The sequence below is a fragment of the Sciurus vulgaris genome, assembly GCF_902686455.1.
Source record: "Sciurus vulgaris genome assembly, chromosome: 12".
NCBI lineage: Eukaryota > Metazoa > Chordata > Mammalia > Rodentia > Sciuridae > Sciurus > Sciurus vulgaris.
In genome coordinates, this window is record NC_136473.1 from 99,310,560 (window position 1) to 99,337,947 (window position 27,388).

The window sequence follows — 27,388 nt, forward strand, 5'->3', positions numbered from 1 at the left end:
TGGTGTCTCGGTGGCAGGAACATACATGAGAGGGAGAGGTCACCTCACCAGAGAGGAACCCAACCAGCTCTTCAGGGTTCAGGCTTAGGCTTTTGTAAGGACTCACTCTGGAAAGAACTTGAACCCAACATTCCCTCCCAAGGGCAGCCCCAGTGACTTCAGCCCCTCCTGCTAGCTCCCACCTCTTTTTTTTTTTTTTTTTGGTGCTGGGAATTGAACCCCGGGCCTTATGCTTATGAGGCAAGCACTCTACCAACTGAGCTACATCCCCAGCCTAACTCCCACCTCTTAAAGGCTCCATCTCTTCCCACATCACCACCCTGAGGACAAAGCTTCCCCCATATGAACCCTTAGGGCATACACTACATCCACACCACAGCACCACTCTAAAGGACCCGTTAGTTATAGGAACTGAGTGAATCTACACCTGAGCAAATGCTTTGGGAGAAAACTATGACATCCAAATTAACCTGAAAACAGACATTTTAGAGTCAAACTGAGCAGCCAAGTGAGCCAGTTGGTGTATTCATATTTGTAGTTGAGTCATGTTGTAATTTGGTATTAAATGCCACAGCTGAGAGTTTTCCTAGATTCCAAATGAATATTTATTAAAATGAAAGTACATTATAGTGGTTTAAAATTAGAAGACTTTAAAATAGGATTGAGAACCAGAAATTAATGGGAATTCCCAAAAGTGGATTAATCAATTACAAATTTCCCTTGATTCCATTCCATCCAATAAACAGTAACTTCTCTACCAAAAAGTGGAATATGAATGACTTAGGGCCCATGATTTATTTTTTAAATTTTGTGTGCGGTGGGCACAGGTACTGGGAATTGAGGTCAGAAGCACTTAATCACTGAGCCACATTCCCAAGCCCTTTTAATTTTATTTTGAGAGAGGGTCTCACCAAGTTGTGAGGCTGGCCTTGCACTTGTGATCCTTCTGCTTCAGCCTCCCAAGTTGCTGCTATTGAGGGTGCATCCCACTGTACCCAACTCTCATAGTAGATATTTATTTGCTGATTGATGTGAGATTTCATTTGTTAAAAGAAAGTTTAGTTCAATTTCATCTAAAAAGTCCCTGAGAAAAGAAGAACTATTCAAGACAGATGAGGTCTCAAGATATACATCCTGATTAGATAGAGAGGCACTAGCTACAGGCTTCCAAGTTTCCATCTTTCACACCAGGGAAAGAGAGGATATCCAGGCTCTTCAGTTTAGCTTCAGCATTATCAGTAAACTCCCTGGTGGCTTTCTGCAGTGGAAGTCGGGGTGGGCCCATTGGGATCCCAGAGACCAGAGTCATGATGGCTTTGGTCTGTGACACTCCAAAACCTAGATAAGAAAAATAAATGAGGAAATACATCTGGCACTGTCCATGTCCATGAAAACATCCTGAAGAAGAGATCTTATGCCAACAACGACTACTGCAGTCGGATAAGGTGTGAGTGAAAGGCACAATACTGTCATAGTGACTGGGTAGACAAAGGAAATACTTTTTCTGCCACAAACACAAACCAATGCTGGAAAATGTTAACAAACCATAAAACAAAACCAAGTAAGGCTCAAAGTCAACCTTTGCAAGCAAAGGAGAAGGAACCAAAGCTGTCGGGAATAAAGAGGTCAGATGGGTAAGAAAGAGCTGAAACCAAGTAGCCCTTGAGGATAATCTGACTTAGGTACATAATTTTTTTTTTTTTTTTTTTTTTTTTTTGTGGTACAGCAGATTGAATTGAGATACCCAGTTCTTTTTATTTTTTATTTTGAGATAGTGTCTCACTAAGTTGCTGAGGCTGTTCTCAAACTTGCAATCCTTCTGCGTTAGGCTCCCAAGTAGCTCTGTGGTATGTAGCTTAGTGGGACAGCGCTTGCCAAGCATCTGTGAGGCCCTGGGTTCAATTCCCAGTAACACAAAAACAAATAAAGCCAGGTACACTTGAAAAAAATGCCAAAAAGATAATACTGGAAATTAAATGCATACTGTACGTTCAGGGAAACTAAACCGTAGAAAACATAGCTAAAGAAAGAATTAGTGATTTTGAAGGCAAGTCGAAGGAAACAATTCAGAATACAGCACAGAAAGATGTGTTAAATATTTTTAAAATTAAGGCACAGATTTGAAAAGATCCAAAATTCATCTAATACATTTTCAGAATGACAGCCTTCAGTGAATGTAGTCAAGACAATATTCACAGATGATAATAGGGACTTTTCAGAACTGAGGAAGGACAAAGCCTTTGGACTGAAGAAGTTGACGAAGTAATAGGTTCACTATTAATATGCAAAAACACAACCAATAATCAATCATGTATCACAATCCCAAACCCCCATCTTCTAAAATATCTGTCCCTTGTTTTCTTAGTTGCCTATTGTTTTGAATTCAAAATAAAAGAAGTAACTTTCTTTTAATAAATTAACTTAGTTATAGTAACAACTGAGCATTGGGAAGGAAATTACTTAGCAAGATTAAGTATATGGAATAATGTTTGGCAGATGCAAATGGTCTTCCAGATTTATTATGAGTAGGTAGAGCAAGAAGCTGCCCCTGTTTTTTTTTTTTGGGGGGGGGGGTGCCTGGGATTGAACCCAGGGTCTTGTGCTTGCAAGGCAAGTACTTTACCAACTGAGCTATATCCCCAGCCCAACAAGTTTCTTTAATAAGTATCCTTCTGACTAAGTCATGAAAACCTCAACCCCCATGAAGTGATTGAGACGAGCTTCTTAAAGATATGTTTTTTAGGTCATGAAAACTATCTTCAAGAGTACCCTCCCCCTTAAAATGCAAAAATTCTGGCAAAAGAGTAAATCCTTTCCCTTAATATCTTAGATTCATGTTTTCCAAAATTGTTGCAGTATCACTGTGGTAAGATGATCTTATGTAGCACACAGGTCAACTTCTAGTTAAAATTTCAGTATCAATTTAAATGTACTTTAGGAACATGTAACTATTATACCAAACCATGATTTTGTGAAAAGTAATGCCCAGGACAAGGGAATTATAATAGGTAATTAATAGCATGGGCAGCACTGAAACATGACAAAAGTCCGGGAAGTGCAAAAGCAAATGGAAACAGGGTCCTGGGAGGGTGAAGAGAGCTAGTTGAGAAGCCTGTGGGAAGGAGGTGCAGGACACATGATAGGTGCCTGGGGAGAGGGGAGTTTCCAGGATGCGGCAGAAAGGCTCTTCTGCATGGGAAGTGGGAGCTCTGCCAAGAACACACTTGAAACTCTTCCTGGACTTGACCCAGGTTCATTTGGCCCAAGGGCCAGTCCCTTGCAGAAGACAAGTGAATGGTAGCATTTGTCATTTGTTGTGAGACACAATTTAAGACATTCTGCTCAAATTCACTGTATTTTCCCCCAACTTTATTTTGTCATATTATCCAAACCTCCATCCATTTAAGATTACCTGTGTTAATAAACTCTTTTTTAAAATTTTAAATACTCTTGGGAGAGCTGTCAGTCATTCACAAGTTAGTAAAAATCTGTATTCAGACCACCTTCCCCAAGTATTTAGGCTGAAGTCAGCCACAGTCCAGTAGCAGAATTTTAAAGAGCAGAGACAAGTGAAAGGAGGGAGAGTGCTGACTGAGAGAGAGAAGGACCAGGAAGCAACATGCTAAGATAGAGAAAGATTTGTAGAAGACTGGCAAAGACCTCCCAATCAGGTTCACTACACCGTTGTATATGGTCGGCCCTGGAGGGTAGTATTAAAAACAATTGTGCTTGCAAAAGAGCAGTAAAAAGTGTTCTTGTGGAACCCTCAGAGAAAGCCATGAGACTATGCCCTTTACACTTGCCAACAAGAGACAAGGCAGAAAACAGATGTGGCACTTACCTAGTTTGACCACAAAGTTGATAAATCTCTGGATGCAAAACTAGAGGGAACAAATAAATCTACAATCAATATTAGTGAACTGTGAAAACTGAAGGAGGGGAAAAGGGAAACTGAGGACTCTGACCTTTTGCAATTTCCCTTATCTGCCAAAGTTCCCCTCCCGTGATGTGGCTCTGCTAAACCCTATAAAACTCAGACCTGTGTTGTAGCCAGTCACCATTTTCCCCTTGAAAATGTGCCCCTTCCTTAATAAAGCATCACTGTTCTGTGGTCTGTCTGTTTCTTTTTCTTTTTGTGTTCTCTTTCATTTGCTTTCAGACACAACTTAAGGAATTCAGCAACTTACAGAAATTCTTAAAAAGTGTGCACATCTAAGTTTTCTGAAGTTTTATCATAGTTGGAAAAAGAACAGCAAAGGGACAGTCGAGATCCAACCAGGATGAGGTCGGATCTTTCCAAGCATACACGCTTTACGGAATGGGCCCAAGCAGAAGAAAGGGAAACGTAGAATATTACAAGTGGTGAGATGGGAATGCGCCCCTGATCCATCTAGCTTACAAGGGACACCTAGCAGCTAGTGCAGTGGTTTTTAAACTGGGACCTCTGAGTACCTTCAAGACACCCACGTGGTGCTTGGACAAGACTGTTTTGTTGCAGAAAGCTTGGTCCTTGTTGCTGATGCCAACCCAATAACAAGGACATAGTTTTGAGAAAAAGGAAAAAAGGTTTATTGCTTTGCTAGCAAAGGGGAAGCACAGGGGACTCTTGTCTGTCCCAGAGGCTGTGATTCTGCCCATCAGGGGGAATGGGATTTTTAAAGAGGGATTCAAAGGCTATATTCTATGCTTTCTGTCTGGAGTTGTAATTCACTTGTTAATTTGGGAGATAGTCATTTCTGAGATCTTCTGTGCCATCCCCAAAGTCTGAATTATTTTGTTCCTGTGGTGGGTGAGTGCTCAAGGACAGATAGCTCTGCCTAGGATGGAGAAGTAATCTGTTTCCCTGAGATTAGGAGGGGGAGGGATTAGGGAGAAGGAGGTAGAGAAAAAGAAAAAGAAACATGTCCTTTTGAAATTAAGTCACAGTGGCAGGGAAGCAAGGGCTATCTTCAAAGCATAAAGTGGACCACTATTATAGTTTCATGAGAATTAACTTCTAGATATCCAACTGCCAGAAGTGCTGTATTCTAAATGGATTAGCACAAGTTTTGCATGTCATGAAGGTCCAGATTGTCCTTTTCTATCTTCTCTTTTAAAGTCCTTGTCCCAATTTTGAAAAAATGAAGACAGATCTCCATTATCACTGCATTGGGACGCCTTTGGGGCACCAAATAAAGGAACTAATCAAAGTGTTAGCATTAGCTGGGTGTGATAGTCCACACCCACCTGTAATCCCAGATACTTGGGAGGCTGAGACAGGAGGATCACAAGTTCAAGGACAGTCTTGGCAATTTAGTGAGACCCTATCTCAAAATAAAAAATAAAAAGGGCTAGGGATGTAGCTCAAAAAAAAAAAAAAAAAAAAAAAAAAAAGACCAGTATTGATATTGATAAGGAGATAAACTAATTGCTCTGATTAATGGATAGTAAGTCCTCTTGAGTATCAGAGTTTACATTTTTCTTTTTTTTTGGCAGTACTGGGGATTGAACCCAGGGCCTCATGCATGCTAGGCAAATGCTTTACCATTGAGTTATATCGCCAGTCTTTTGATTTTTTATTTTGCTACAGGGTCTTGCTGAATTGCTAAAGTTAGCCTTACACTTGGGATCCTCCTGCCTTAGCCTCCCATATAGCTGGGATTATAGACCACCATGCCCGCCTTTATCTCATTCTTTGAAAGGTCTGTATATAATTCCATTGCATAAGTTGGGCATACTATATTTAACCACTGCCTTATGGATGGTTAGTTGGGCTGTTCCTATCTTTTGTTATTATAAACAGAGCTGCAAGGGATAACTTTATACCCATGTCATTTCACTCATGTAAATAATACAGATGGCCAGGCCCAGTGGCACATGCCTATAATCCCAGTGACCCTGGAGGCTAAGACAGGAAAAGTCAGTCTCAGCAAAAAGTGAGGCACTAAGCAACTTAGTAACAGCCTGTCTCTAAATAAAATACAAAATAGGGCTGGGGATGTGGCTCAGTGGTCGAGTGCCCCTGAATTCAAGCCCTGGTACCCTCTCCCTCCCCCAAATAACAACAACAGAGGCAGTTAAGCCCATGAGAGTGAATGAGATAAACTGACCCTTAGCTTTTAACTTGTCTGGCTTCTGCACCTAAGTGTAAGCTCCTGGAGAGTGATAACCAGCCTTATTGAAATTCTGCACCTGGCATGAATTATCCATATGCTAGCTCAGTCCCTGGCATATGAGTAAATGAGTAAATTTACCTGTGGCACTTGCCTTTGGTAAGAATCAGAGGATGTGCTAAGCTGAATTCCTACGAATGCTGCTTTTTCTTTTTCTGTTTTATTTAGAGACAGGGTCTCACTGAGTTGCTTAAGGCCTTGCTAAGTTGTTAAGGCTGGCTTTGAACTCATGATCCTCTTGCCTCAGCCTCCTGAGCCTTTGGGATCACAGGCGTACACCCCTGTGTTTGGCCCTAACGCTGCTTTGAATGGGATGATTTATTTGACTGGGGACTAAAGGGAAACAAAGATGGAAACCGAGTCAGCCAGGAGAGAAGTTTAAGTGCAGGGTCAGTATCACGGCTGCTTCAAGAGTTTGCTCCATTTTTGGTTTCCTTGTCATTTGTCAGCTCAGAACAGGCTGGAATTTTCATAAATAACTTCTATGGAACTAAAGGAAAAAAAAAACACGAATGCAAAGAGATGGCAGAATCTGCACAATTCAGGCTTCCTAACTCTATTTTAAACCAAAGTCTTGGCATGTTTAGTTTAGATGGCACAGATTCCCGAGTCCTGCCCGGTTCCTGCTGTTAGCTTCACCTAGTCTGGACCACAGTTGACTATTCAACTATTTAAACTCTAAGGAGGAAGTCGATTTGTGTGGCCCAACTTGGCGGCCTGAGGGTGGGGAAGACTCCTGGGCGCGGATTCCTCTGGTTCTCTCCCGGCTGGAGCTGCAGGTTACTCTAGCTGCTAGGATGCTTTGTACTTTGCTCTGTAATCTCTGATTACCCTAATGGCGGCCTGCCCTTAAAAAAAGATCCCTCAGCCGAGCCTTATGAGTAGAATCGCTGGCTCTGACTTTGCTTATTCCCTTCCATTGTCACTTATTTTCTCGGGCTGCTCCTCTCAGCCTGACCACTGTGCTGAAAACCCATGCCTTCGGGCTCCACCCGGTTTCTTTCCTCCTTGCCCCCCCACGGTTCCGCCCTTCCTCCATGCTCTGCTTTCCCTGGGCAGCGGGGCTGTCCTCCAGGCAGCATTCACAGCAGCCACTTTTGTCTCCAGGGCCTTCTCTGCAACCCATCAGGCAGCTGCTTGTCTCTTCCTGTTTCAAAGTCAGTGTCTCCCTGTGGCTCCCCACTAGGCCCTTGTTTCCTGCCTGGTGGCCGCTTCCCGTTCTTGGCACATTTCCAGGGTGCTGACCTGCCCTGCCTTGGTTTAAGCCTTCCCAGTTTTAGGACCCCCAGCTTCAGAGCTTCCTCCTATTCTCTGGTGGCTCAAATGAGTCCTCAAGGGGGTTGCCTGCGGTTATTTCCCCACACATCTATGACTGATTTCTTTACCGTCACAAAACTACTTTGAAGGTAGAGTGAAAATAAGATCCTTTCTAGAAGGAACAGAGGAGTCATTCGTAAGAGGCCTGTCTTGATCCGACACCAGCCACGGGGACAGATTCTGTTTGAAACAAGGAAAGTAAAGCAACAGGGAGCCAGGCAGTTTCAGTGGGGGCAGGTGTGCCAGTCATGCTGACGCGGGAGGAGAAAAAAGGTCCTCAAGTAGGGAAGGAAAAAGGCTGTGGGTCATGTGAAGGGGAGAAAAGGTTTGGAATCTGACTCTTCTGTATAATTAATTAACACGCACCAATGAAATCCATCGATAAACAGTGTACCTGGTAGTTCAGGGCTGAAGAGAAGTCCTTCCGCTCAAAAGCCTCCAACATCTGGTTTGTCTTTTTCCCTAGGTAGTTATAGGTGCTGGCAAGACAACAGCAAATACTGCAGGGTCAATAACTCAACAGGAAAGGTAGAGATCTCCACAGCCCTTTGCTGTTTAAAAAGAGGAAAAAAAAAAAAAAAAAAAAAAAAAAAACCAAAAACCCAGACTGCCCATACGTCTATTTTTAGGTCCCAATCTATAGGGGACCAGGCTGTCTTTAGTTCTGAGTTCTCTAGGAGCATGAAGCAGAGCTGTCAGAGAAGGCAGAGAACACCGAAAGGGATAAAGAAAAATGGAGAAAGGTTAAAATAAGGAAAAACAAAACAACAGAAAGTAAAAGATGGAGGTGTACTTGGTTGGGAATGATTGAGGCGGAGGCCTGGAAACGCTAGAGAACTGTGGACAAAATGTAGCATCTGAAAGAGTCCTAAAAGCCATCTGCCCAGAGCCCGATGTGTGTAGCACCACAGTAAGAGGCAAATCCCAACGAAGTATCTAAATTCCTCTCCAACTCACATGTTACTTGGAGACAGGACTCTGGAGGGTGGGGGATATCATAATAAAGCAAAGAACCATTTATAAAGTGCCTATCATATTCCAGGGGCTTCACACAGATCAGAGAGCCCTGGAAGGTTAATTCTGGTTTCTATTTTGCTCAAAAAAGGACTGCTGAGTCACCACAGAAGTGGCAGGAACACGAGGTTAAGGGAATAAACTTACAAAATGGGCCCACTGGGCTGACCCCCATGGGTGTTCACTTTTAAAAAGCAATTTACCTGAAGCCCTGTCTGGTGTAAGTCCACTTGACATGTTACCTTCCTTAGCAAAATTCCCTGTTATCTGCTGGAGAAAGGCAGGCCCCGAAATGCAGATAAGAGCACAAGTTACCCTGAAGAGAAGGATCTCTGTGACCCTTACACAGACCAAATCCCAGAACTTGAGGAGATAAGGATAATTTCCCTGAACCATAAAATCTATAAGAACAGGTTCTGAATATGTCAAAATACACTCTACTGTCATGTCTATCTAAAAAGAACAACAACAACAGAACGGGTTCTAATTAGAACTGATCAGCCTGGGTCACAGTCACTCAGAGGTGTCATGGCAGCGGAGAATTGAAAGCCTGAGGTTATCCTGTTGCCAGTCAAGAGTGAAGAGGAGGACCAGGGTGGGACTCCCTGCAAACTTCCCTGGGTCCCCAATAAAACTAGGGCAGAAGAGGTGTGCTGTCTCTTTCCTCTCTGAGGGGACCCACTCTCCCCCTAGGGAGTGTCCTTTTCCTTTTCCCTACCCTTCGATAAACTTACATCTGTTACTCTCAGTGACACGTCTGAAATCTTTCTGACTTGATCCCAAGAACTGAGGTTTGGGGCTGGGGTTATGGCTCAGAATGTAGAGCATTTGCCTAGTACACGTGAGACACTGGGTTCAATCCTCAGCACCACATATAAAATAAATAAAGTTATTAAAATATAAATAGTTAAAAAAAAAAAAAAAAGAACTGGGGTTTGGGGGTGGGGAGCTTTGTGCTGCCTCAGTTTCCTGGAAAGTCCCAGCCCTGTAACACAGGGACTTGCTATCACTCAATGCTATCTTCTATAACACTGAGTAAAAATGAAGGTGAAAATAGTTATATAACTCGATGAAATGTTCTTGAGGAAAAATAATCTCTAACTCTACCAATAGAGACAAATACTTAATTACTGAATTCCCAGAGAAACCAGTAGGATAGAAAAAGGTCATAGAAATTTATAATAAGCATATTTTCCTAATTTCTCTTTTCTTTCTTTCTTTTTTTGGTACGAGGGATTGAACCCAGGGGGACTTAACCACTGAGCCATATCCTCAGCCCTTTTTTTTTGTTATTTTGAGACAGGGTCTTGCTAAGTTGCTTAAGGCCTCCTTAAGCTGCTGAGGCTGGCTATGAACTTGTGATTCTTCTGCCTTAGCCTACGAAGACACTGGGATTACAGGTGAGCACCGTGCTCGGCTCTCCAGTTTCTTTAAAGGGGAAACAAAAGCAAGTCAAGTGGCTTCTCACATAGTAAGTTTGTATCATAAACAAACTTATCTTGATGTACCACAAGCAGAAGTGTCTTTGGCCCTGGTATAAGTAGAGGCTAAGTCAAAATCAAGGAATTCTAAGAATGCGTGCTTTATTTTTGGGTAAAAAGAATAACATCCGGGGCTGGGGAGATAGCTCAGTCGGTAGAGTGCTTGCCTTGTAAGTGCAAGGCCCTGGGTTCGATCCCTAGCACCCAAGAAAAAAAAAAAAAAGAATAACATCTGAGGCATTTCAAAATACCAAAATGCAAATCTCAGCAGTCTTAAGTGCATCCATAATTATATTAAAAAGAAACGAAGTCTAACCAAATGTACTTTGCTTCAAGATTATATTGACAGAATTGAAACGCCTGGTGGGGAGGCCAAATAGGAGTCAAAAGAGCAAGAATTTCCAGGAGAAAAAAGCATTTCATGGTCAGCAAATCTAGCATTCAGGTTTCTTAGGAGTAAACATCCCTTAGGTTATGATAGATGTCCCAGGCCATCCAGGCTTGGAGAACAAGCCACTGAGAGTATCCAAGTTGGGCTGGGGGTGTGTAGCTCAGAGATAGAGCAAGTGCTTAGTATGTGCGAGGTGAGGCCATTGGGTTCCATCCCCAGCATGGCCCAAATAAAAAAAAAAAAGTATCCAAGTCAATTACTTTTATCAAAGCCATGCTCACCAAAACGTAGTGAATGTTACTTTACTTTTCCTACAATGCACTTTGTTAATGTGTACATTTCAGTCAATTTGCTTGCAGGCATATTTTAGTGAATTAGGTTAACAGAGCAGGGGACATGCTTATGAATTGCCTGCCTTCTGCTGGGCAGGCACTGGGTCACATGATTCTGGTTTTGTGGCCAAGGCTGGACCTTTGGGGGACACTTGACTAGAGCAGGCAGTGCTATTTAATGATATCCTGAGAGGCCATTTTTGGGCAGCCACGATTGGCCAATGCTGAAGTAGTGAAAGCCCACTTGGAGAGAGAGAACAAGGGCTGGGGATATAGCTCAGTTGGTAGAGTGCTTGGCTTGCAAGTACAAGGCAGTGGGTTCAATCGCCAGCACCGCAAAATTAAAAAAGAGAGAGAGAGAGAGATAGAGAGAGAGAGAGATAGAGAGAGAGAGAGAGAGAGAGAGAGAGAGAGAGAGAGAGAGAGAGAGAGAGAGAGAGGTGGAGAGGATGCAGATGAGGGTCTTGGGAAGAACACAGATGGAAGATGACTTGCCTCAGCTGTTGACAGCTCTGCAGTTCCTGGTTCCTCTCTGAGGCCTGGTTCTTCCTCCTCATGGTTTTATCTAATTTCTCATTATTTTATGTTAATTTTCCTTCTCCTATATAGCTAGTTGGAGTGGGTTTCTGTTGTTTGTAATTCAGTTTCTGACAGTGGAGTACATCCTTGAGACTCCGATCGTCAGGGTCTACAGGACTAATGGCTGAACCCACTCAGTTGTAGCCCCTGCGCGTGCCTCAGATCACGTGTCTTGCCTCCAACTGCAATGGATGCTTCTACGTACGATGACCTAGTTTCTGACCAACTGCTGGGCCCTACTTAATTCCCTTTCACTGAAGGAACACGGGAACAAAAGGTGACTTCTCTTAGAAAGGATGTGCATGAAAGAAAGAAAGCTACTCCATGATGAGGGCCTTCCTGTGGGACTTAAAACGTACAATCACTGGGACAAATGAGTCATGCTTACCTGCCCACTGCTCCGGTTGCTCCCATCACCAGACCACTCAACAGTTGCTAATGAGAAAAGGACAAAAAGAATTCACTCTTATGAAAGAGACAAAGAAGAGAGATGCTACGACATAAATAGTTACATGAACTGCTTTGCGGGGGGAGCTGACTTGCTGAGATGTGCCAGGGGTGACTTACCTCATCCACCCCAAAGAGGAGAGCAAACTGTCGTTGGTGATTCTGATCAACACACTGGCCGAAGTCTAAGAGATCTGTGTCACTGAATTTCAGCCCTTGGAAGGTGGGGATCTTATCCTGAATTCCATCCAACAACTCCTCTGCACGAACTGCTCAAAACAATGAATACCTCCTTAATCTACACAGCCTCAAAAGATATCAGATAACATCTGGTGAGCTGCCACTGGCTGATGTCAGCCAAAAGTGACTACAGATGGCATAATGGCTTGCCCCTGTCTGGTAGCTCCTATGTACCTATGTACCTTTCAAATTACAAGCCTTAGCTTTCCATTTCTTTCCAGTAGATAGATAACTTGTGATATTGTGAATATATATTTGAATATATATATCTGCTCCCAGTTTCTGAAATGGAGCTCCTGAAACCCTCATAGACAGAGGTGCTAGGAGGATCTATTGTTCCCAGATTTCATCTTTGACCTTGGTTTCTTACATGTATCTTCTAAGATGTTTGGAATTTCCTGAGTGATAGGTGCATCTGAAAGTTTCTAAATCCCTTAGAACTTCCTGGCTAATAGGAGCATTTGTTTTAATGAGTTGACTCTTGATAGGCTCTTAGACACTGGATGTGATTAGTGGGTCGGGACTTTCAGTCCTATCCCTTAGTCTCTGGGTAGGGGACAGAGGGAGGTGTAACTGAACACCAATGGTCAATAATGAAATCAACCATGCCTTTATAATAATGTTAAAGGACAAGGTTGAGCAGAGTTTTTCTGAGTTGCAGAACATGTGGCGGTTCCTGGAGGGCTGCACTTCCAGAGGACATGGAAGTCTGCCTCCCCTTCCCACATACCTTATCCTGTGCATCTCTTCATCTGCATCCTTTGAAAGTCCCTTTGTAGTAAGTAGATAAGAGTAGGTAAAGGCTTCCCTGAGTTCTGTGAGTTGCTCTAGCAAATTAATCACACCTGAGGAGGGGGTTGTGGGACCCCTGGCTTACTGCAAGTTGGTCAGAATCATAGGTCACAAGCTAGGACCTGAGACAGCATCTGAAGTGGGGACAGTCTTGAGACTGAGCCCTTAACCCAGGAGATCTGATGCTAACGTGAGGCAGTGTCAGAATTTAATTGGGCTACTGGACACCCAGTTAGGCTCCAGGGGAGCACCTGCTGTTGGTAGGGAGAAATCCCCCCTCCCCAATTCATGTTGTGACCAGATGTGACATGTTTTGTATTGAGTGGTAAGTTTGAGAGTAGGAAAAAGTGTTTATTTCCTCTGAATATCTATAATACATAGTCTTCCATTTTTCTTTTTTCTTTTTTTTTCTTTTATGGAATTCAGAAAAAGAAGGGATTTAAAAACTAATCTCCTAACAAATTTCATCTAATTGTAAAAGTCTTCCCAAGGGAGAAGTACAGTAGAAATGAAAGAAAGCTAAAAGAAAAGCCAGAAGAGAGTACAGTACCGTGCTCTGGGGATGCACTGAGAATGTAGTAGGTACGAGGCAGACACAGTCCTGCCCTGCGGGGCTTACGGTCTTGGGTCTTCTCGTTGAGAAGTAAGGCGTGCATTTGCTGAAAGGGCTTAGAGGCCAGTCCTTCTTTCATGCCTAAGAACTGGCACCATGAGGTGGTGTGAATGATGGCAAAGGGCTGGGACGTTAGAGGGACTCACTTTGGAGCAACCGGAGCTGCCTCATCAATGGTGTGCGTTTGTGGGGGAGGGTGGGATGGAGTGGGGCTTTCTTGGTAAAACAGGGTAAGATGTGAAGGTCGGAGGAAGGGTCAAGAGAACCAGTACTTACTCTTTACTCCCGTCAAGGCAGGAATGTGATAGTAATAAAATGGCAATGCAGGGGCAGCCGCGGCCACCTCTTTTAGAAAATTAATCAGGACATCTGAAAATACAGGAGGAAAAGTTTCGGTGTGAACGAATGGAGAACAGCGACTTTCCCTGGACACAAAAGAATCATCCGATGAACGCGACCATCCTTCACAGAAGTGGCGCAGTCTGGACTGCCCTGAACATTCCTGACGTTGCTACTGCAATTCTCGACAACTCAATGCATTCAAAGTTTTATTTTCCTTTCTGAAGAAAGGCTGAAATAAGACAATTCTTTTCTTACCATACTAAACCACTATTAAAAAATTGGGGCTGGAGGTATAACTCAGTGGTAATGCACAACACACCAAAGTAAAATATCAGTGCAAACTTCCCCATGCTTAAGAGACTGAAAAGACAAATTCTTATAAAAATAAGGTGTCCATCACTTATACGCCTCTCTCTTGAGAAAAACAGTCCCATGCTTTGCCCTATGTCTGATACCCTAGGCAACTGTCTGAAGTGGACACCTAACCCAAACACAGGCACCTACCAACTGGGGCTCAGTAGATGACTCAATCAGATTACTCAGTCAGACAATTGAAGTGCTTTAAAACAATCTCTGCTATGGATCTAGGGGTAGAAAGTATTCCAGCGAACCACTGTGCCTTTGCCACTTGATGCCTCCAGTCTGTGGGACTTGACCTTTATGAGTTAAACACAGTTATTCTGAATGGAAGCTAGAATTAGACAGTGTGAGGCACTGGGCAATCAGAACCAGCTACTGACCTTTGTTCCACGGCTTGAGAAAGAAAGGTGCAATGACAGCAATGCCATCGGCTCCAATTTCTGCTGCATGCTGGGCCTTTGTAACAAGAGAGAAGACCATGCTAGTGACCATCGGTGATTTCTTACAGCCACCTACAGCTTAGATGCTAGAGTTCAGCAACAAACTCTTCAAATTTGCCAACTAATGCACCATTCATGAGTGAAAAAATTGGCCAAATGTAACAATAATGTCAACTAGGAGAATCCCAGGATGCAAAGTAGAGATGCCTGGTAGAAATAAGCTGTGTACTTGATCTTACGCTTTTTTGGATTTTTTTTTAGTACAAAACACTTTGCCGAGAAGACATGAGTGGTTCATTATAATAAGTTATAACTGTTAAGAGAGAAATTTGGGTATACAATTTCTTCTGTTCGGCCTACTGAATCATATTATCTCTCCCATCTAATGGCATGGCAGTCACAGTTTAACATTTATATTACACAGTGGGAGTGCAGTTGAGAAAGGTTAAAAGAAAAAGATTACACACTCCACAAAAGATACATTGCACCAAGCTTCTCATAGTTCCTCAAATTTTTCTCACTGGGCCTTTGTGACATTTTTAATCTATCTTTAACCCACCATACTGTAAGACAACTGAGTATGATCACTTTATATGGTGCATAGCCTGCGACTCAATGGTGGCTTCCTGAGGTGCCACACCTATCTCCTCCAGCACAGCATCCACCATGTACTGGAACTGCAATTGATTTCATCATAGAAATGGAGGTCCCTTGAGTGGTCTCTCCCAGGTGGGTCTGCATACATACCAGTTCTTGGGACTCCTTCAAGCTCAGTGCACCTACGTGGATCACCACCTGGTCTAACCTGCAAGGGAGAAAACACTGATGCGTCATTTGAAGTTTAGAACACAGAGGGCTGCACTAATCTGGTTTGTGCTAGTTTTAGCAGTTAATGCCTCACTAGTCTCAATATCAAGACTATTAAGTTCTGCAGTGATCTTAATCTTATTAAAAGGCTTATGGTGTTCTTTTTTGTCAGGGAGGGGTACCAAGGATTGAACCCATGAACCCATGGGCGTTTAACCACTGAACCACATTCCCATTCCTTTTTTTTTTTTAATATGTTTTTGAGTTAGGGTCTTGCTAAGTTGCTGAGTCTGGCTTTGAACTTGCAATCCTCTTGCCTCAGCCTCCCGAGTCATTATGGTGATCTTTTTTTAAATAAAAAATATTTAATATACAAAAGTCATAATAAAATTAAAAGGTATTAAAAGCATTACAAAGTGGAAGCACTAAAAGTTTACAGAGCTATTAACAGTATTTATGAAAACTAGGCAAAAATTTACAATCTTTGTGTCCTCAAATAGTAAATAAGCTGGTCACTATTTATTTTTAATTGCCTTTTTCTTCCCATTTTATGGAACCTCATTAGATGCTGCTGTTGATTCTGACTATCTGATCAGAAGCACCTAGCAATTTTTAAGTTTTCTGTATACTGACAGATTTAAGCTACCTATTCAAGTGTATTTAGAATGAGAATTTTTGTATATCAAGACTAGCTACAGCAAAGCAGTTCTCTCAGGATAGAATGTGCCATCTAAACTAACTCACACTTCACTCAAGACACTTGGAAACAGAACTTTCCTAGGCAAGAGCTTCACATTAAGGACAGGATAGAAGCTTCCAAAAAAGGGCTTATAGTAAGCAATACAGGCTCTGCTAAGCAGGCAGAAGAACAACTTGTGATTAGTATCCTGGACACCCCAGAGCTTGGTCTAACAAGAGCATATCAGCTTCTAATATCTTCTTTAAGGTGTTATAGTTTAGATCTGGAATGTCCCCAAAGTGATAGAGGCTTGGTGCTCAATGCAGCCATGTTCAGAGGTGGGGCTTTTGGGAAGTGATTGGGTCACGAGGGCTCTGAGCTCATCAATGGATTAGTCTATTAATGGGTTCACTGAATAGACCTTGGGATGTGGTAGAATCTGTAGAAGGTGGGGCCTCCTATAGGAAGTAGGTCATTGGGGGTGTGCCTCAGATGGGAGAGTATATCTTGTCCCCAGCCCCTTTCTTCCTCAAGGTCTCCTGTCTGCCACGAAGTGACCAGTTTGCTCAACTGTATGCTCCTGGCTACAATGTCCTATCTCATCATGGGCCCAGAAGCAATGAAACTAGGTGACAGTGGACTGAAACCTCTAAAACTATGAGCCAAAATAGATCTTTTGTCCCTTGATTTTCTCAGGCATTTTTTCAGAGTGACAGAAAGCTGACTAACACACAAGGTAATAATAGATTTTAAAGTTGTTCACCTGTACTTGATCCTCTCAAAAAACTACAAAGTACAGAAGGTAGGTGTATATGCTCATTTTACAGATAAGAAAAACTGAGAATTAAGAAATTCCAAGGGCTGGGGAGATAGCTCAGCTGGTAGAGTGCTTCCCTCGATAGCACAAGGCCCTGAGTTCGATCCCCAGTACCGCAAAAAAAAAAAAAAAAAAGAAATTCCAGACCAGGGGCCTGGGGACATAGCTCGGTGGTAGAGCGCTTGCCTACCATGTGCAAGTACCATGTGCAAGGATTGGGTTCAATCTCTAGGACCACATAAAATAATAAATAAACAACTGATTAATTTTAAGACTGGGACTCGAGTAGGTGGGATGGTCTTACTGTATCTTTACCTAACAGGAGGCACTTCATAGCACTCAGCTGTAGACTAAAGAGAGCCCTGTTCAGAGGCTCCCTATGACTTTACTGCACTAAGTGCTCAGGAGGCCAAGAAATGTTTCATTTCCCCTTTGAAACATTTTCTATTGGTTTTAAAAGGGGAAAGGCAGGGGGGAAGGAGACTTTTGATTTTTATTAAAAATGAAAAAATGAGGTCAACTACAGGGAAAAAGAACCATCCTCCCATAGGAAGCAGGAAGGCTGACCTCAGTCTCAGTGCTGAGACACAGGGAGCTAATCCCCCATCCTCCCCTGGCACACGAGGGAAGCCTCGGCTTCAAGCTGCCACCTTACTGGACAATAGCTCTGACCTCCCAGCTTCTTCTCTGCCAAAGAACATTCCCCAAGACTGAAAGAGGGATTTCATCCAAAGATACTGTAGTTACAACCACTCAAGGGTGACACGCCAACGTCCAGAAATAGTATCTCTGAACTAAGAGGATAAGAGCAACAATGAGGGAGGGAGGAAGGGGAAGTGTCTCTTGACATCAGTTACCACTGTAAGGCCTTCAGAATACAGGCCTTGAGCCTCGTGTGGTGGTGCAGGCCTGTAATCCAGCAACTTGGGAGGCTGAAGTAGGAGGATCATAAGCTTGAGGTGGCCTCAGCAATTTGGTGAGACCCTGTCTCAAAATTTAAAAAAATTAAAAGGGCCGGGCCCGGTGGTACATGCCCTGTAATCTAAATAAAACACAAAATAGGGCTGGGGATGCGGCTCAGTGGTCGAGTGCCCCTAAGTTCAATCCCCAGTACCCCAAAAGATAAAAAATAAAAAGGACTGGGAATGCAGCTCACTGGTGGATAAAGCTCTCAAATTCTATAAAAATAAGGAAAATAGTAAAGATAGAAATCTGAAAAATTAAAAAAAAAAATGTCCAGGGAATAAATTTTAAGGGTTAGACAAGCAATAGAATTTTGAGAATTAAAAACCGATTAATCAGCACTTGAGGACTTACTCTGATCAAGTATAGCCTCGTATTTGACAGTGTCACAAGGAAGTTGATAAGTATAATATTTGTATTTTTGTTTGGTGAAGAGGCTCTTCCAAGAGCACAACTAGGAATCAGTCTAATGAGAAATGAATTCACTGTAAAAAGCCGTTTTTAAATGTAAAATGTTTTAAATGTTAATCTGGCCAGAAAGGACGTTTGCTCTGAGATTCCAATGTTCATCTTTGGGGGTGCTCCACGTGACCCTGGTAGAGAGTCACAGTGAAACTGGTCTTCTCAGGCAGGATTAGCCAAGCTCGGAATTCCATCACCACATGCCCTTTAAGCCCATTACTGAATCCTCAGTGCTCCTTGGCTCACTGAATCCTGGGCTAACTGGGGTCTTGCTGGGAAGTGACAGGATCAGTTTTGCATTTTGAAAGAATAATAAGACCTCAATGTGAAGAAAGGAGGGCTGACAGGCTATTGTGTCCCCACCGGCAGCTTTTCTTCTTTTTTGGCAGTGCTGGGGATTGAACCCAGGGCCTCAAGGCAAGTGCTCTACCACTGAGCCACATCCCCAGTCCTTGCCAGTAGGAGGGAAGGAATGTGAACTATGAAGTACTCAGCACAAGAGCTGGGCGACCAGTCTGTCAGTCACCACTTCTTTGTCCACTTACCCTTCATCCCAAGGACAGGCAGCCCTGAGGGGACTGGCCTTGTGGCTGGAAAGGCAATTTTCCAGTGGTACGCCAAGCAGACTGGATGCCCTTCCACAAGACAGGAACGGCTCCCCTCACTGAGGTGCAGGATGTCCTGGGCCCCTGCTCATCTTCCCGCCAGCAGACCTCCAGCTGGCTTCTGATCTCTTCTGACAGACAGTGGGGAGGCAGCATCCCTGGGGAGGAGCCTCAGCCAGCACAGCTCTGGCAGGTATACAGTGTTTTATCTCCACGGAGTCACTTACTTGTTCCTTCCTTGTGTCACCCACTCCTCTGCGACCTGGCGACGTTCCGAGACGCTCAGAGACAGGCCTTCTCCAGTAGTGCCATTCACTGTTCCAAACAAAGAGTTGGTCAATGGGACCAGCTCCTGCCTTCTGCTCCTCCAACCCCACAGACGGAAGTGCAGGGTCACAGATCCCCGCCCACAGGACAGGGACACAGGAATGATCAGAGGATGGAGCTCAAGCGCGGTGGGGAAGATGCCACGTGCCTGTTTTCACTTCAGGCTCCGTGTTTTTCCTTCCTTCACTTTATCCAGAGCAGTGGGAAGATTAATTGAGACTTGCGATTACAAGTCTGTCCTTGTTATTAGGGACAGATGCCAAATATTTTGAATAGAGACAAATATCTGCCCACATTGAGGCCAATCTCCAAACACATCACCCAGTTCTATATCTGGGCTTACAGGGCAGGAACATCAACCCCATCCAGTCCTGGCAGGTCATGGGTGGGGAACCTACATGGGTACTTTTGCAAGCTGCAGATCCCAAGTGACCTGTCCACAGTCTGACACTAAGCACAAGGGGTACTGATAATTTTTTGTATCACGAACTCAATATTCCCTTATTTTCACAACCCGCAAAGCAGAAATTCATTTATGGTAGAAAATATGAGGTCAATGTTATGGTTTGGATCTGAGGTGTCCCCCAAAAGCTCACATGTAAGAAAATGCAGGAAGGTTCAGAGGAGAAACGATTGGGTTGTAAGAGTCTTAACCCAATCAGCGAATTAATCCCTGATGGGATTAACTGAAGTGGTAGGGTGTGCTTGGAGGAGGTGGGAATTGGGGCATGGCTATGGGGTACATATTTTGCATCTGGAGAGTAGAGTCTCTCTCTGTTTCCTGATCACCACAATGTAAGCTGCTTCCCTCTGCCACCCTCTCCTGCCATGATGTTCAGTCTCACCTTGAGTCGGCCTTCTATGGACTCAGACCTCTGAAACCATAAGCCCACAAATAAACTTCTCCTCTATAATTGTGCTGGTCACATCATTTAGTCACAGCAGCAAAAAAAAGCTGACTAAAGAAACATGAAACAATTTAACCTCAAACCCAGAGCTGCTTGATTCTGGAACTCATCTTCCTTCCTCTTCCGCTTCCATACAATCATCTCTCCGTGATCAGAGGAAGAGCCAGTGAGTCGTGTGCGAGACGGAGGCCTGTGTGCAGGCAGCACACTCTGGATCTTGACCTCCAAGCCTGAGCACTGGGCTGGAATAGGGCAGGCCAGGCAGGGAGAGAAATGTTTTTATCCCTCCCTTGGGGGCTTGAGGTGCTGCAGGTGTGCTCTGCCTAGAGGTGCTCCTGCCCTTCCCGATGTCCAGGGTAGTCCTGGGGCCCTCTGAGGAGTAAGAATCTGACTTGGAGCTGCAGGGCACACTGAGTGGTTCTGTAATCAGGTCTTGGTTTGACATGTGGCCTGGGTCAGTTTTTCACACGTTTGAACCCGAGGGGTCTCTAGGACCCAAGCATAGTGTCCTCAGAATGAAAACCCAGTCAAGGGTTGGAGCACCCAGAACAACACACAGCTCAAAAGCAGTTTTTAGGCTTAAAAGGTCTGATTTTTTTTTTTTTTTTTAAACCTTCACTCTCTCTGCAATAAATGGGGATAAATGCTATTCCTGTTGGTTCTTTTGTGTGCTATACTTGGGAGTCTTTCTTCCATCCACAATCTGAAAGCACAGGTGCAGACAGACCAGAGCCCACTTTTAAGAGAGCTAAGAAGGTTTAGTTGAGATTTAAGAGGGCTTAGTGGCTATTCTCCCACTTCTTAGTTGAATAACCTCATCAAAAGAGTGTAATGGAGCCATAGATTTTCAACTCTAAACTGGGATAAGAGCAATGCCCTATCAGTTGGTACCACCAAATGAGATAAACTATTGAGGGGTCCAATAGGTTTAAGGGAAGACTACAAATTTGCAGCTTTGAGTTAGCTTATCCAGGTTCCACAAAAACCCATGACATGATGCAGTGACTCTGGGACCTCCTGGTCAGAGAGCTACCTTCTGAGGACCGAGCTAGAGACACAGAAATCCCAAGGTGACTTACCAAAAATGTTCTTCACTCCCTGTTCTTTCACCAGATAATCCACATACTGACCAATTACTGAAAAGTTGATTTCTCTAAAAGATATGAGGAAAAAATGGGAAAGAATGCTTAGTATTTTTAGATGATTATTCAGCCCATTCCCAGGTCTATAAACTACTCTCTTATTACTAGTTATTAAAAACCCACTGGCCAGTGTGTGAAATTCTTAGCCTGTTCTGAATAATGGCTGGAATGTTTTTTTGTTCTTGTTTTTCTGAATCTGGTGATTTCTCCACCCAACTAAATGTGTCTCATTTACATAAGCAAAATGCTATTAGGTGGCGGATGCCTATAATCTCAGGGACTTGGGAGGCTAAGAAAAGGAGGATTGCAAATTTGAGGCCAACATGGGAGACTTACTGAGACCCTGTCTCAAAAATGACAATAAAAGGGCTGGAGAGGACTTGCCCAGCTCACTGGAGGCCCTGGGTTCTCATCCCAGTCATGCAAAAAACACAATAACAAAAAACTAAAACAAAACAAAATTCCCTAACACTATTGATTGTAAACAGAGGCTTTACATTTAAATTTCATCACAAGTAATATTTAAAACACAGTTCATGGGCTGGGATATAGCTCAGTTGGTTGAATGCTTGCCTCGCAAGCACAAGGCCCTGGGTTCAAATCCCCAGTACCGCAAAAAAAAATAAATAAATAAAATAAAACACAGTTCACCTAATCCTCTCTTGTCCTCTTTTGGGAAGAGTGATGGTTGGGCACATGGTGATATGAGAATCTTTCTACCTGTTAGGAATTCCTTAGGCTTATGAGACAGGAAAATTCAGTCTGAGAATTTAAGAATTTTAGAACTTAATACTTCTGACAATGAATGAAGGCTTAAACCAGTCTGCATTTGTTTTAAATGGAAAGGAGCTTTGCTGTCGCTTTGTCTCTCAAAGTGAGGTCCAGGGAACAGTAGCATCTGGTGGAGCAGATGAGTATGAAGAATCCCAGCCACACACAGGCCTACCCAGTCAGAACCTGCATTTTCACAAGATACCCATGAACTTTGCAGTCTGTGGCAAAATGACCTTGGAAGGATCCGTGCCTAAGGTGATGAGTGTGTTCTTATACGTACTTGTGTTAACTGATTATGCCTCGAACTCCTTTTTTTTTCTTTTCCCCATAAAGTCATATTGATTTTAAAATCTACAAACAGACTCACAAACAACTTGTATTAAGTGCCTATCCCCAGTCAAAGGGCAGGTGGGGAGGACGGGTGATGGACAGAAATTCAAAGGAAAGCTACGGCAGGTCTGGGTTAATGTCATGTTGCCAAGAACACCAAGTACTAGCTGGCTACCATTTGTACTTGTTAGTAGGGCCAGAGAATCCTAATTTTAGCCTTGTTAACATTCTTTTCATCTTCACTTATTGTAGTCCTTAAGAGCAACAAACGAAAATCTGAAGCATCCAGGAATTGGACATCAAAGGATAGTATTTGTCAAATAGGAACGAGATTGAATAGAAAATCGCCGACTGTGAGATTAAAGGGAAAGATAGGAAAGGCAAAGGATACAGAGGCAGCTACTGCCCACAGAGACCACTGGAGAGCGGAGAGCGAGGTGGAGCTGAGCCTGTTACTCAGAAAACTGGTGCTTCAGCGCAGTTTCAAGGTCACAGAGGTTGGCCTGTACCTGTGTACCCCTCCCTGCCCTCGTCTGTGCCTGACCCAAGGTGGTGCTCAAGCCAGGCTGGGCACAGAAGTGGCCACGTGGACACTTTCATTTGCATGATGCTTTCAAATTTTAAGGAGATAGTGTACACAATTAAAATAAGAAAACAACAATTAATTAAAATAAGAAAACAAAAGCACCAAGTCAAAAATTAAGTGTATGGGTGTTCAGAAAAGAGCTGATTAATCCCCAGGAGGGAGGCTGGGAAGAAAGTGGGTCTGGAAGAAGAATGAGGACAAAACCTGATGCTCTTCCTTCCCTCTAACAAGTCCCCCACCCCTAGTGCTGGGAACTGAACCCAGTGGGGCTATGCCACTCATTTACATTCCCAGTCATTTCTATTTTTTATCGAGACAGGGCCTTGCTTACAGCTTTGCTAAGTTGCTGAAGCTGGCTTCAAACCTGCGATCCTCCTGCTTCAGCCTCCCAAGTCACTGGAATTACAGGCGTGATGCACCACCACGCCTGGTGTCCAACCCTTTTTATTTTGAGACAGGGTTAAACCAAGTTTCTCGGGACCTTGCCAAGTTGCTGAGTCTGGCCTTGAATTTGTGAGCCTCCTGGCTCAGCCTCCCCAATGGCTAGGATTATAGCTGTGCACCACAGCATCCGGCTTCCTTGAACATTCTTGAGAGCTACTATCTGTCTGACCCTACCCTGACGTCTTCCTCTTTCTAGGGAGTTGGCTGTACCCTTGGGCAGATCTAGGCCAGCATGTGAAACTCCAAGTCTCTTTCCTCAGTGAACTTCACACTGTTATGGCCTGAGTGAATCAGGTGTCCCCTACATTCACCCAGCTCCTCCCCACAGTCCATCTGGCCTTGCTGGAGGCAATGTCACCTGACATTTCCCTCAGGCTAGGGAGGCTGATGGATGATGTCTTATCTGGCCCATTGAGAAAGTAGAAAGCACACTTTATTTCTTACAAAATGTCCCTAACCCGTTGAGAAAGTAGAAAGCACACTTTATTTCTTACAAAATGTCCCTAACCTACAGGAAGGGGATCAATGTTAGAATTTCTAAGGTAGTGGCAGAAGTGCCCAGAGAATATCCTTGGACCTGTGGCCTTTTGAAACTACCAAATGCCTTAGAGACCACAGGTTGAAAAGGGGAGACCTCTAAATGCATTCTATGACTTTCACAATGTTAAATTTTTTTTTTTTTTTTTTTGCCTATTAAAAAAAATGACTATCTGTAAAAGCCAGGGTATCTGACAATGCCAGGGCTATATTTCCACATAGCTGGGAAGAGCAGTGCTGGGTCAACAGAGGCCTGGATGCTCCCCAGGCCACCTCAGTCCTTTCAAATCCCTGCCTGACTCAGCAGGTGCAGCCCCTGGCAGAGACTCAGCAGTTCAAGCCCGGTGAAATCATCCCTGGGCTGTTTTCACATCTGTCACAGAGGTGCCCCAAATGGCAGGATGAGGGTAATCATTCTGTGAGGACACTGCCCCTTCCCTGTTTTCCTCTCTATACTACCTTCTTATGGTACCCAGGCCTAATTTCATGGCTGAAGTCACTAGAGAGGGTAGAAATGAGACCGATTTTTCTTCCTCACTTCTGGGCATTTGGAGCGAGGTGCTCAAAGAAGTGAGGCGACACACGTCAGTGCACCTGAGAAGGCTGTGATACCCCTTCTCAGACTGTGCACCTGAAAATACACCTTATCGCTAGACACCTGGGGACAGCGGCCCAGACCTGAATCCATGCTTGCTGTTGCCATTCTCATCCTCAACCCCAGGTTGCCGTCTTTCAATCCCTGTGGTTGCAGATTCTTTGCTTTAGGTCCATGACTGATTGATTGATTGATTACTTAGTGGTACTGGGGATTGAACACAGTGGCATTTTACCACTAAGCTACATCCCTGGTCCTTTTCTAATATTTTATTTTGAGATAGGGTCTTGCTAAGTTACTGAGGCTGGCCTCAAACCTATGATCCTCCTGCCTTAGCCTCCTAAGTCTCTGGGATTATAGGTGTGCACTACTACAGCTGGCTCCATTTTTTTTTTTTTTTTTTCAGTGTTGGGGATTGAACCCAGGGCCTTACGCTTACGAGGCAAGCACTCTACCAGCTGAGCTATCTCCCCAGCCCTCCATGATATTTAAAAAAAAATAAAAGTGCTTAATGTTTCCCCCCTAGTCCAGAGGCTATACAGATTATTTTAGAAAGCAAATGCAATCAAAAAGGAAAAAAGAAACCCTACTTGGCATTTCCCTGGAGATGATTCCTCTTAGTTTGTCATTTTTATATTCACATATACACAGCATATTATTTTCTTATATAACCTTATTATAAATCATTTTATAATATTTTTCACTTAACATTCTAAATGGAGCAGTCTCCAAATTTTTAGATATTCTGTTACTATCCTGGCCATACAACAGTCCATTTTATGAACGAAATTTAATCTTCTATTCTTAGACATTGATTTTATCCAAACTATATAAGAGGAAGGAACTCCTATCGAGTTATTTTCACCACAAACTGAGGCCCAGAATGGCTGAGTGTGAAACTGCATGCAGATGCTACACAGCTTTACTCTCTGGGCACAAGGGTTAGGACAACTGTTCTGAAGCAGCTTTTTAGAGTGAAATCCCTGATGGCATTTGCTTCCTCTCTGGCATATGACACACCATGAAAGATGGTCACCTGGACAAGACAGAATCAATAGAACTGGTATGATGGGGCATGCGTTATCAGAAAACTGGACTTCCATTTTCTTTTGCTTTTATACATAACTCTCACATTCAAGAGCAGAGAGAAGTTACATGAGCCCTTGGCAAAATAACGACATGGCTGCTCCAAAACTTCTTGGGCAGAGAAGCACGCAGGGACCAAGCTGTTCCACCCTGCAGGAGGTGGGAAATGTTCTGTTCTGGCAGGCTGGTCCTTTGGCCTCCCCAACACTTTAAAAAGACAGTAATGGATGCGACTCCAACCCCAGCAGGTCAGGCTTTTTCCAACAGGGCTAACAGGTTTGTCTTACGAGAGGGTGCTATAAAGATTCCCACGGTGTTGCCAAGGGCATCTGAGGGAGAAATGCAACTTTTTTCTTGATATTTTTGCCAATTTGAAATGGACTTGTGGTTCTAATGACTGTGTACTTGCCCAAAGGAAAAGGCGATTTTTAAAAAATTTTTTTTAGTTGTTAATAGATCTTTATTTTATTTATTCATATGTGGTGCTGAGAATTAAACCCAGTACCTCACACATGTGAGGCAAGTGCTCTACCACTGAGCCATAATCCCAGCCCAAAAGGTGATTTCTTGAAGCAACTAAGGAAGGCAAGTGTCTTTTTCCTGTTAAAAATGAAGCTGGGGCCTGAGGGTGCAGCTCAGTGGTGGAACACTTGTCTGGCATGTGCAAAATCCTGGGTTCAGTCGCTAGCACTGAAAAAAAAAAAACAAAGAAAGAAAAAGAAATGTTTGGATAATGGGTGGGATGGTGGAGAAAGACCTGATTTTCAGCTATGTGGCTTGGGCAAGCATGCTCATCTTTCATTTTTAAAGTCTGCAGCATCTTTAACTGCAAAAATAGAGATACAGTGGCACATGCCAATAATCCCAGCAGCTCGGGAGTCAGAGGTAGGAGGATTGTGAGTTCAAAGCTGGCTTCAACTTTGTGAGGCCCTAAGCAATTTATTGAGACCCTGTCTCTGAATAAAATGTAAGTCAGTGTGCTGGTGCGTGCCTGTATTCCCAGCAGGTCAGAAGGCTGAGGCAGGAGGATTGCAAATTCAAAGCCAGTCTCAGCAATTTAGTGAGGCAATAAGCAACTTAGTGAGACCCTGTCTCAAAATAAAAAATAAAAAGGGCTGGGGATGTGGCTCAGTGGTTTTGGACCCCTGGATTCAATCCCTGGTACAAAAAAAAAAGCGGGGGGAGGGGGGAAGAGAGAGAGAAAGAGGGGTGGGGTGGAGAGAGATCCCTCACAGATTCGTTGTCAGAATTACACTACAACACATAAATAAAAATACCCAGGATGAAGAAAGACACAGGGGATCTACTCAATCAACGTGAGCTGCTTCTCTTTCTTTCTCTTGACTATTGGTATCAGTCATTTCCAAAGCATGTTCACTCACGAAACAACACCTACCCCGATGCCACTAGATGCTGGAGATACAAAATAAGTAAGACACATGCCCAGTTCTTACCTGTTGTGTGGCACTCAGTGAATACCTGTTGAGTAAGGCACAACAGCAGGATGTATCTCTGATGCTATGCAGAAAGGTGTGCCCAGGGCGGCAGGGGATACCAGGGAGGATCCTCTAGGTCTTTCTAGGGGAGCGGAGAATTCCCCAAGGACAGTGCTGGGCTGGGAAACGTGCCCAGCATATGAGCTTTGGTGTGCTGAGTACTCTGAACTGAGGGAGGCTAAAGGCATGTAGGACCAGGCTCACAACCATGCACTTTCTGACCTCCTGCTCCTTCCCCAGGCACGGGGGGGGGGGGGGGGGGGGGGGGGGGGGGGGCACTCTGACCTTCTTACCAGAAGGAACCTAACTCCACTTTCATCTCCTGTGTGA

General features: G+C 43.7%; 1 protein-coding gene across 4 annotated transcripts in view; it reads right to left on the reverse strand.

Moving 5' to 3' along the window:
* Nucleotides 1–581: 581 nt before the first annotated feature.
* Nucleotides 582–27,388, reverse strand: part of NPL (N-acetylneuraminate pyruvate lyase) — a 34,034-nt gene continuing 7,227 nt past the window's right edge. For 3 of the 4 annotated variants that reach the window (XM_079108045.1, XM_079108043.1, XM_079108042.1), the window contains exons 3-12: nt 21,148–21,221; nt 19,061–19,148; nt 15,248–15,305; nt 14,441–14,516; nt 13,635–13,727; nt 11,834–11,982; nt 11,655–11,701; nt 7,864–7,948; nt 3,842–3,881; nt 582–1,338 (exon numbers count right to left, since the gene is read on the reverse strand). In XM_079108045.1, the coding sequence (XP_078964171.1) occupies nt 1,154–1,338; nt 3,842–3,881; nt 7,864–7,948; nt 11,655–11,701; nt 11,834–11,982; nt 13,635–13,727; nt 14,441–14,516; nt 15,248–15,305; nt 19,061–19,148; nt 21,148–21,221 (895 nt within the window). In that variant the 3' untranslated portion in view covers nt 582–1,153. The remainder of the gene's footprint in view (nt 1,339–3,841; nt 3,882–7,863; nt 7,949–11,654; nt 11,702–11,833; nt 11,983–13,634; nt 13,728–14,440; nt 14,517–15,247; nt 15,306–19,060; nt 19,149–21,147; nt 21,222–27,388) is intronic. The other variant, XM_079108044.1, reaches the window with a different exon arrangement.